The sequence below is a fragment of the Miscanthus floridulus genome, chromosome 18 (genome assembly GCF_019320115.1).
Source record: "Miscanthus floridulus cultivar M001 chromosome 18, ASM1932011v1, whole genome shotgun sequence".
Classification (NCBI taxonomy): Eukaryota; Viridiplantae; Streptophyta; class Magnoliopsida; order Poales; family Poaceae; genus Miscanthus; species Miscanthus floridulus.
The window spans coordinates 41,864,604-41,876,121 of record NC_089597.1 but is presented as its reverse complement, the minus strand read 5'-3'; the positions used below and the strand labels follow the sequence as shown (position 1 = coordinate 41,876,121).

Sequence of the window (11,518 nt, the reverse complement as noted above, 5' to 3'; positions counted from 1 at the left end):
GAGTAGATGGAAGTTCTCTCATGCAAGCAAATGTGACTATGTTACTAACAACATAGCAGAGACCTTCAACAGTTGGATTAGGAATGAGAAGTCCTTGGCTTTAATTCCTCTGTTGGATAGGATCAGGCAAATGATCATGGAGAAACAAGACCTTAGGAAGTCACTGTCACTTAAGCTAAGAGACAAGATCTTGCCTCATGTCACCAAAGAGCTGCATGCCATGAGTAGGAATTTACAGTATGCCATACATAGGGGGCCCAACAACGCTGCTGAGATTCAAGGCACTACAAAGGAACTGAAAACCTGGAGGCATACTGTCGACCTTGATAATAGATCATGCAGCTATCAAAGGTGGCAGATTACTAGATTGCCATGTACTCATGCTCTCTGTTTCATCCATTCCATGCACAACAGAAGTGTGGAAGACTACATAGATGACTATTATTCGGTTGATAAGTTCAAGAAAGCATATGAACATGTGATAAGTCCCATGACAGATAGGAACCAGTGGCCTGATGTGGACTTGGGTTTAAAACTTTGGCCTCCAAGGTTGAAGAGAGCTACAGGTTGGCCCAGATCAAGAAGGATAAAAGGTTCTGAAGAAGGTGGCAAGCAAAAAAACCAACGCCAGTGCAAGAGGTGTGGAGGGTTTGGTCACATGATGAAGACCTGTAATGAAACTATTTATGACTCTGATGCACCACCACCAGCACCACCAAAGCCCAAGAGAGCAAAGAAAAAGAAAAGCACTGCCACAACAACTGTCTCTACCCAGCAATCACAGATTGAAGGTGCTCAAGAAATAACTATTTGTCCTGCTCTGACAAATAGCCCACCAAACATTGCACCACCAGCTCTAACAAACAGCCCTGCAGCAAACAGCACGAGGAAGAATGCCTTTGGTGACCAAGTAATTGATATATTGTTCCTCAAAGTAGTACACTCCACACGCAAAGTCGGTCTGGCAAACAAGAGATGAAAAATCAAAAAAATGCGCATCTCCTCAAAACCAGATCAGAAGTCAACGACCACTTACATGCTCAAGCAGTGGACACTTGTAAAACATCTTCCCCTTGCTGCCAGGCTTCTGCGACACACGCCCGATGAAAATGGTTCCGCACTTGTGGCAAGGAACCAAGGGCAAGAATCCAGCTTGGTCTCTATAGGGGTCGAGCGATGGCAAAGCTAGGTGTGGCACGTCGAACGGTGTGGAATTCGATGCCATGGCTCGAAGCTAGGGTTCGTCGAGATGGGGAATGAGGATGGGGAGAGAGACTGACGAGAACGGGGAAAGGAACAAGACGATCGGGGCCGAGCCGAGCTGGTCCAACCGGACCACCTAAATGATAGGACTCAGGCCGGCAGGGGTAAAAACGTCTCTTTACTGTGCTTTCTCTCTCCCGATTGCTGTTTTTCTTTATTTTAATGGAGGCGGTGTCCACTGGCAAACATTCACGATTTCATAATGGTACTCAGCAAAAGCAAGTGTTGGCGGTGTGTTGTAGCCAATTTGTTGTTTTTGTGATGTCCCACAGCAAAAATTGCCTTGATTTAATGTATAAATAGTTGTATGTTTTAATTTTAACCAACGTTGGAATCAAGGCATGTAACTGTTGTTATTATTTATGTTCTCACTCTATATGAATTATGTTTTCAGGCGGATACAACTTGATGGGTTGTATCAAAGAGATCCCTACTCTCAAAGGTGACAACTACACAGAGTGGAAGAAAAAGATTGACCTGGCCTTCATCTTGGCTGAGGTTGACTGGGTACTCACCTCATCATGTCCCACTAAGCCTGTGGCACCGGTGAGGGAGACAAACGAGGCTGATGCCGCTTGGACAACTAGAGAGAGGGATTTTGCATCCCAAAAGATGTCCTATGACCTTGAGCATAGGAAGTGGGTCACTGCCAATAAGAAATATTTGGCTGTGATAAAGAACACGATTGAGCCTAGAATTGTGAGCTCAATTCCAGAGTGTGACATGGTCACCGAGTACCTCGATAGAATAAAGAGTCAGTTCACTAGCTCTTTAAAGACATGCTACCCAGCTGATAAAGCAGCTGGTGACAGAGAGGTACTCTAGAAATAGTGGCATAAGGAAGCACATACTAAAGATGAGCAATTTGGCATCCAAGCTAAAACCAATGGATTTGGCTCTCAAGGAAGAGTTCCTTATCCATCTAATTTTTGCTTCATTGCCAAAGGAATTTGACACTTTTATTGTCAACTACAACATACAGTCCGAGAAGTAGGACTTATAGAGGCTCATGGCTATGTGTGTGCAAGAGGAGGAGAGAATGAAAGCTGCCAATGGTGGCACTATCAATTATGTGAAAGACAACAAGAAAAATAATAATAATGCTAACTCCTCCTAAAAGTCAAAGGGAAAGGGTCCCATGCTGCATTAGCCTCAGCAGAACAAGTTCACAGTAGAGAAAGACCAGTGTCTCTATTGCAAGAAGATAGGACATTATAAGAAAGATTATCCCGATTACTTAAAGATGATCATGGCAAAGAAAGGTGAGAACATTATTACATTCATAAATGAATCCCTATATGTACAGTATTCAAAATCTACTTGGTGGATTGACTCAGGTGCAACTGTTCATGTTGCTAATTCCTTACAGGGATTCCATTTGACGAGGACTACGCAAAGAAGAGAAAGACATGCTAAAGTTGCAAATGGAGTCCGAGCAGATGTTGAAGCCGTTGGTGATCTTTCTCTAGAGCTTGCTGATGGCTTTACACTTTTACTTAGAGATGTTCTTTATGTTCCCTCTTTACAGAGAAACTTGATTAGTGTTTCATGCTTGGACAATGATGGATATGATTGCCATTTTGGAAATGGCAAATGTAAGATAACATTTAATAATGCATGTGTTGGTCTTGCTATCTTACAAAATGAGCTTTATTTGTTATCACTATGTGATGATGTGAATGTTGTATGCGATGATGGGAACGTTGCATGCGACAATGAGAATGTATCCACGTCTGTGGATGTAAATAGAAAATGAAAGAGAGCTCATGATGCGTTGTCGAAATTATGGCACTATCGTTTAGGCCATATTTCGAGGGGGATAATAGAAAGACTAGTTAAGAATGATATTCTTCCTCCATTAGAGCTCTCAGATTTAGAACAATGCAGAGAATGCATAAAAGGAAAGTATGTAAAGAAAATTAAGAAAGATATCAAACGAAGCGCAGGAATTTTACATATTATTCACACAGACATCTATGGTCCGTTTCCTGTAAAGAGTGTGGATGGTTACGATTCGTTCATAACATTCACAGATGATTACTCCCATTATGGCTACATTTATCTAATCAAAGAAAGAACAGAAGCATTGGATAAATTTAAGATATTTAAGGCAGAAGTTGAAAACCAACACAATTTAAAGATTAAGATAGTCAGGTCTGACCGTGAGGAGAGTACTACGGTCGGCATACCCTATATGGCCAAGTTCCTGGACCTTTTGCAAGGTTCTTACAGGAGAATGACATAGTAGCCTAGTATTCTACATCGGGCGAACCTCAGCAGAATAGAGTCGCTAAAAGACGCAATCATACCCTGATGGATATGCTGCGCAGTATGATAAGTTACTCCACCTTACCATTGAGCCTGTGGATGGAGGCGTTAAAAACCGCCATTCATATTCTCAATAGAGTACCAAGTAAGTCGGTGCCCAAAACACTGTATGAGTTGTGGACAGGAAGAGTACCCTCACTAAACTACTTACGTGTGGGGGGAGTCCTATTGAGGCTAAAGTATTTAACCCAAATATTGGGAAGCTAAATCCCAAAACAGTAAGTTGCAATTTCATTGGCTACCCAGAAAAGTCAAAATGTTTTTATTTCTACTGTCTAGATAGACATACAAAGTTTGTGAAAATAAGACACGCTGTCTTTCTAGAGGATGAAATGATGAGGGGGAGCATGGTAGCTCAAGAAATTGACCTTGAAGAGAAGAGGGTGTATGCGCCCACTCCGATGATTCATGAGCCATTTTTCTCACTACCTGCCGTCGTTGCACCGACAGTGCAAGATACTATGGTGCCAGCACCTGTTGTTATTTCGCCTGTGGCAACAATGAATGACGATGAGGAACCTGTTCTCTAGGATCCTATAGAACCTATTGCCACACATGAGGAGGAGCAACAACAGCCTCAAACAGAAGATGTGCCAAATGTGGAGGCCCCTAGAAGGTCTCAAAGAGTTAGAAAATCAGCTATTCCTGTTGACTATGAAGTATACAATACCGAGGAATTTCAAATGGAGGATGATCCCACCTCATTTGAAGAAGCTATGAGAAGTGATCATTCATCAAAGTGGCTTGAGGCCATGGAAGATGAAATGAAATCTATGAATGCCAATAAAGTTTGGGACTTGGAAATAATTCCTAAAGGAGTCAAAATAGTAGGTTGTAAATGGGTCTACAAAACAAAACTTGACTCTCAAGGGAATATAGAGAGATATAAAGCGCGACTTGTGGCAAAAGGCTTTATGCAAAGAGAAATGATTGATTACAATGAGACCTTTTCTCCAATATCATGTAAGGATTCCTTCAGAATCATAATGGCATTAGTGGCACATTACGATTTAGAATTACATCAGATGGATGTAAAGACGGCATTTCTCAATGGAGACTTGGAGGAAAATGTTTACATGACACAACCGAAAGGTTTTGTCATGGAAGGAAAAGAACGAATGGGATGCCGCCTAAAGAAATCCATTTATGAATTAAAACAAGCTTCAAAATAGTGGTACTTAAAGTTTGATTAGACAATAAGGAATTTTGTGTTTAAAGAGAATGTAGAGGACAATTATGTCTATGCAAAGTTTAAGAATGAGAAGTTTATCTTTCTTGTCCTGTATGTGGATGATATCTTACTTGCTAGTAGTGATGTCAGTCTACTGCTGGAGACAAAGAAGTTTTTGTCCTCAAAATTTGATATGAAAGATCTTGTTGAAGCTTCGTTCATTCTAGGGATCGAGATTCACCGAGATAGAAGTAAAGGGGTATTAGGACTGTCACAAAAGACATACATAGAAAAGATCTTAAAGAAATTCAGTATGCACAAATATAGTCCCTCACCTACTCTTATAGTCAAGGACAATAGATATGGGGATTTTAATGCCCCAGGAATCAGTACGAGATCAATTAAATGAAAATGGTTCCATATGCTTCAGCTGTCGGAAGCTTGCAATATGCTCAAGTATGTACGCGTCCTGACTTGGTATTTGTTATTGGGTTACTTGGCAGATTCCAGAGCAATCCTAGAACAGAACACTAAAAATTAGTCAAGAAAGTCTTGTGTTATTTGCAAGGAACAAAAAGTCTCATGATGACATATAGAAGATCAGATTCACTCCATATAGTGGGATATTCAGATTCTGATTATGCGGGAGATGATAGAAAATCCGCGTCTAGATATGTATTCACTCTCGTAGGAGGAGCTATTTCATAGAAAAGCTCAAAGCAAACCGTCACTACATCGTCCACAATGTATGCCGAGTTTGTAGCGTGTTATGAGGCAACGGGGTAGGTGAACTGGCTAAAGAAGTTCATACCCGGTTTGAAGGTGGTTGACGACATCTATAGACCACTTAAGTTATACTGCAATAATAATCCGACAGTATAGTATGCTCACAATAATAAGTCAAGTGGTGCTGCCAAACACATTGACATAAAGTATTATGTTGTGAAAGATAAAGTCCGGGATCATGTCATAAGTCTTGAGCATATAAGTACCGAAAAGATGCTCGCGGATCCGCTTACAAAAGGCTTACCACCCAACGTGTTCAGAGAACATGTAGCCAGCATGGGTTTAAGGGAAAGCCTATAATTCCTGGACAAAAGAAGGCCCAAAGTTAAGTATCTATTTCATAATAGAGTGGTGTGTTATAGTTGTTAAATATATCGGCAATTAACCATGACGATGAAACATGCTCTATGCGCTAATCTGTAATGGAATGAACAAAAATAAATGATATGAAATTGAAAGATGGTAGGAGATCAAGGGAGAGATTGTTAGATTAATCTCTAATCCCAAACTGTGTCCAACGACCCAGTTGGGCTTTTGATCCATGTCCTGATCGGGGGTGCCCAACCCACTATGGCTGGAGGGCCCCTGTCACACTGCGCAATAAATAGAGGTGGGACCGACGGCTCTGAGTATGAGGTTCACCTGAGTCGAGCTCCCCACCGAAATCCCTAATCCGATCTAGAGGATGCGCAGCCAGTGACGGGAAGCCACCAGCCGCGCCGCCACCGGACTGCATCACCACCACCACTGCACTGCGCCGCCACCGGTCTTCACTGTCGGTCGCCACCGCCCACCACCGACACCGTCTTCACCGACCGTCGCTGCCCTCGTGCAGACACCGACACAACGCCCATAGCAGACGCCTCTGGATCGAAGGGCTACGATGGTCGGTAACCTAGCACTACTCCTCCCTCTATTGTCTGGCTAGTTCATGTACTAGGACATGCTATCCATTTATAAGATGTACTCAGATAGATCTATATGACTATGTGATTAGAATAGACCAACACTCCCAGGTACAGAGGCAAAACGTGGCTGCAAAATCATTGGGAATCTTGTTCTAAATTCTCTGTCATGAACAGCTGCCATTCCTGATTCCTGCCACTGGCCCACTGCCACTCTGCCACTGCCAAGCGTTGTTGACTAATGCACTCAAGACAATGCTCAGGGATCACTGATCAGCTAGTCCTAGGATTCACACGGTCACAAACAAACACAGGCATCATCACTAATCAGCTAGTTCTAGGATTCACACGGCCACAACTCACAAACAAACACAGGTATCGGTTCACACTTCCACATTGCCTCAGGTCATGGTCCACTCTGTGCTAGAGCATTTGGTCTTTCACTCTGAAATTCTCATCGAAATCCCAACAACTGTTTGTTTTCTCCTGATCTGTACAAGAAGTCGATCACGAATTCACTTCACGATCGGAACAGCTCATCAAACTAAACACCTTGAGAGAGAGAGAGAGAGAGAGAGAAAGGGCTTCTCAAAAATTCCACACAAACTCGCAAAAAAGTTTGCACGACACTACTCTAGCAAACTGCGCATTTCACTAGCCCGTTCTCGTTGCACTCCGGGCACCGCCTGAACGCTCCTCCGCCACCGGAGCCGCCATCCTCGTCCTCCACGAACACCTTGCAGCTGCCAGAGCACCCGCCGCACGGCACGAACCGCACCCCGCCACAGCCAGCACAGCAGGCGTCCTGCGCGCCGGCGCCTCCCTTGGTGGCGCACGGCGGCGCCGCGTCGCAGGCACCGAGGGCCGACGCCAGCTCCCCGGCCTCGTGCAGGCGGCGGACCTCCTCGGCGCCGCCCAGGTGCCGGCCGTCCGCGAACACCTGCGGCAGGCGGCGGCCTCCGTCGCCGTCGCCGAGCGCGGCGCGGAGCTCGTCTTTGAACCCCGCGTGCATGGACAGGTCGCGCTCGTCGACGCGCACGCCGTAGCTGCGCAGGATCGCGCTCGTGGACCAGCAATCCTCGTACGTCTGCCGGATCCCGCGGAGGCTCGTGAGGTACACGACGACTCGGCCCGCGCTGTCCGGCGGCGGCGGCGGCGATGTCTTCTTGGCTAGCTTCGTCTTGGCGTTGATCTTTTCCTGGAACACGTCGACCCGCGCCCGCACGATGCCCGGGAACGTCTGAATTTCGGCGCGCTTCTCGACGTCATTGCTGCCTCCGTCGTCGCGTTTGACGAAATCAGCAGGAAGAGGCGGCGAGTCAGGTGTTGTCGTCAGGTCGTTGAGCGCCTTCCGGAACGCGTCCAGGAGTTCCGGGGGGGACCCGGGCGCCGACCGCGCCTTCTTCCGCTCAACGCCGGCGTGGACGACGCAGCCGTCGTCGTCCGTCTCTTCATCCTCGTCGTCGTCGTCGAGCCCCTTCATGAGCTCCCACACGTTGATCTCCTCGGGGTCGCGCACCGGCGCCTTGTTCGGCGTCCGTGGCGGCGCGACAACGACCCTCACCGCCGCCGCCGCCGCCGACACCCTCTTCTGCCGCGGCGGCACCGCCACGGGCGGTGGCGTCGTCGGGCACCAACACCTGCCGAAAGACCGCGACGGCCCCAGAAGCTTCGTCCCTGCGCCGCCATCGACGTCGTTGCCGGCTTTCATCATCCCCTCGTCACCTCCTCCTGCGGCGGCGTCGAAAGAAAGGGCGCCCGCTGCCGCGACGGCCGCCGCGGCGCGGTCGAGGCTGAGCGTCCCGAGCGTGGACGACAGCAGCGCGACGGAGTGCCGCGGTGGCGGCGCCTGCAGGCGGCCCGATGAGCGCCTCTGCTGATGCGGCTCCGGCGGTCGCGCAGCCGGCAGCCCACTGCAGCCCCCATGCAGCGCGTGCTTCGACCCCTTGCAGCCCATCCTCGGCGGCGGGGAATGAATGGAAGGGAAAGGAGCAGCGCGATCGAGAATCTGGCGCTGCCGTTCTACTGCGGAGTCCGTAGTAGGAGGAGGAAACGGCTAGAAGCTGAACCTCTCGATCGCTCTCGGCGCGCGGGCGTCAAACGGCTGGAAAACTTGAGTGGGAAGCGGAGCGCGTGGAGAGGCAAACGGTTCGGGCGTTCGGCAGCGGCGTGGTCCGCGGTGGGAGCCAGAGCCCGGGTTGCAGGTTGGAAGGGTTAGCATAAGAAAGGGCGGGCGAGGCCGGTGCGTGCTCGCGCTCGGGGTCGCGGGTGCGGACTGCGGACGCCGTAACGAAACCCTGCGCCCGGACGGCGTACTAGAACGTACGTGCGCCGTGGCCGTGGAATTCTGCATCGTCCGCGTCGGGTCAGGCTCAGGCGGGCGCTGAAACCATGCATGTGCCTGCTCATCCTCAGGGGGCTGTACTGCACGGCGCGGCGCATTCCCTCCCTCCCACCCTGTGTGCCGCAGCGTCAGTAGCAGCCGGTCCGGCAGCCACGCACGGGGCGGTTCGGTAGCAGTTGCTGCGGGGGCGGATGATATCTTGTCATCATCAGGGAGTAATAATAATAACGAAAAGGAAGGCCTGGGATTTGGACGCGGAAAGGTTTCGGCATCGACGACGACCCGTTCCTGCGTCGCAATTTCTCGTGAGCTGTGTGACTAATCTGTTGGAGATTGGGAGTTGCCACCGTATGGACATGGACTCTAATTTTCCTTCTGTTTAAATTGCGTGGTCAGGTGACGACCACTGCCCATGATTGAACGATGGACGTGGCATGCATGCATGTTGATGAGATTCAGCGGACATTCGGCAATGTGTTCATTTCAAGTTTTGAACTGGCTAACGGTTTACCTGGATCTCTGGCTTTATTGGTTACGAACTTAACGACAACCCTTCTGCTGATCAGAAGCTTCCGACGCTGACGAATTCCGCGCAGAGCGCAGCGCAAGACACACAGAACAAACTTGTCATTCCGGCAGTAAAAGCATTGGATGTGACAGTTGATCCCTGACAAGTGCACAGCGCCTGTTGGTACGAGTACTAGCACTAGCACGTTCCGTCAGCATCCGGCATCGATCGAGATTCAACTGAAATCCGGCAAAAAAGTCACTGGAACCCTTTATTACAAATATATATATAAAAAAAAGCTACTACTACTGCTCGACGACAACTTTTGTCTAAAGCTGGGTCAATGCCGTTCCGTGCACATCGTTGGCCGATCTGTTTTTCACTTCGAACGCATCGACAGCGATGGAAGGATGCGAGCAGGCGCCTACGATCCGGCTTCACCCACAAGACCCATCTTCGGTCTGTTTTTGTTGTTGTTGTTGTTGTTTTAGCAAGCATGACGCATCGTCGGTCTTTCTCGTATCTGCCAGTGACTGGTCCACCTCTTGCTTTACCTTGAAACGCCTCTTGTTGCTTTTGCGTTAGTTGCCCTGCACACATCTTATCTTAAACCATGATTAGCTTTACTCATAAACCTCATGATTTATTTCTGATAATTGAGGGCCAACACAGGGGGCGCGATAGGCAGTGAAGGTTTGCACGATGTTTTGTCTGGAAGGTTGACACCGGGGAGATGCATGTCTTAGCTAAGCTTAGGACGGCCAACTACCAGCTAGTCTCATATCATGATGATATCAAGTGGTGTAAAATACACAGCGTTTTGTTAACAAAGCCAAATACAGCTCTTTCTTTTTTTTTTGTCAGCCCCAGTTCAGTTGGATTGCTCTCTGTCTCTGAGGAACCTTTCCGGTCTGAGATAGATTAAGATATATAGTTGCACCAACTAACGTGTGTTCCATTGTAAAAAAGGAGACAATCATACGGAGCACTGGTGACATCATCCGTTCAGTAGGTTAACCCTCTCCTCTAGTCACGGAAACGAACGGCAAAACGGAAAACAACAGGACATGCTTCCGTTCCTATTTTTAAGTGGTATGACAGAAGTACAGTACAAAGCTTGACTGCAATGCTTTGCACTAGCACATGACAATATATATGACATGACTACACTCCACTGCTCTTCTAATCCACCTCTTAGGCCCCGTTCGCTTCGCTGAAAAAACAAGCCGAAACACTGTTCCGACCGATTTGTTGTGTGAGAAAAACACTGTTCCGGCTAAAAAAAAAGCTGAAAAAGACGGATTATAAGAGAAGCGAACAGGGCCTAACCGTGCAGAAAGTGTTTTTGGTACATTTTCCTAACCAATCGTGTCAATCATCGTGTGCCCGTGAATCATGCACTCATCTCGGATTATAGCGAGGTTAGTTATTTGACTTTTTGGTTGAAGTAGAAGAGTAGATATACGAGATAGGATAGAGAGATCAGGAAAGAATGGAACAGACGGGAAAGGGAGTCGGCGCTGGTGCCGGAGTGCCGGACGTACGACCGGGTTATTTGGGTTTGGTGGCTGCTGGCACGGTCTGTCTCGGCGCTGTCGATAGGCGACGGGTGCTGCAGGTCCGCACGCACTTTCAGCGCTTTTCCTCGGTGTTGCATGCATCGGGTCGGGTCATCCGAGCTTGACGTCTCATGCCTGACACCTACTCTACTGTAGACTTGCAGTCACAACGGGTCGGTCTTTGCAGGAGTTGCGGCGGTGAAGTGTCGTCGAACGCACACTTCGAAGTCAAATTTCTCCGTTCCTGAAGTCAAGTGATAGTGGGCCGCTATCAGATTCGCATCCCCCATCTTGCAGTGGGCTTCTTGTTTCGTTGTGGTAGACTGGTAGCGCAGGTGTGCCGCCGGATCGTGTTTGGTCTCACAGCGAGTTTAGTCGTTTGACTTTTTGGTGAGTGCTAATTTGGCACAGCTCTCGGAGCGGCTTCTAGGCTAAATCTAGGAGAAGTTCTGTCAAACAGTTTTTTTTTCATCTGGGAAGTGATTCTTTGTTGATTCTGTAAAGTCATAGAAGGCTGAGGCCCTGTTCGTTTGGCTGAAATTTGCTGAAAAAACAAGCCAAAGCCGAATTGTTGTGAGAGAAAAACACTGTTCTGGCTGAAAAATGAAGCCGAACAGGCTGGCTTTTAAGGTAAGCCGAACGAGGCCTGAGAGC

General features: G+C 47.9%; 1 protein-coding gene across 1 annotated transcript; it reads right to left on the bottom strand.

The window, feature by feature from the left end:
- Positions 1 to 6,977: 6,977 nt before the first annotated feature.
- On the bottom strand, positions 6,978 to 8,604 carry LOC136522936 (uncharacterized protein At3g28850-like). The gene has a single exon (XM_066516734.1). It carries the CDS (start codon positions 8,408 to 8,410, stop codon positions 7,088 to 7,090), a length of 1,323 nt encoding a protein of 440 aa, XP_066372831.1. The 5' UTR covers positions 8,411 to 8,604; the 3' UTR covers positions 6,978 to 7,087.
- Between the last annotated feature and the right edge of the window lie 2,914 nt (positions 8,605 to 11,518).

Bases quoted from the DNA above. Each gene is read 5' to 3' on its own strand.
- LOC136522936 (XM_066516734.1), bottom strand. From the start codon at position 8,410: ATGGGCTGCAAGGGGTCGAAGCACGCGCTGCATGGGGGCTGCAGTGGG.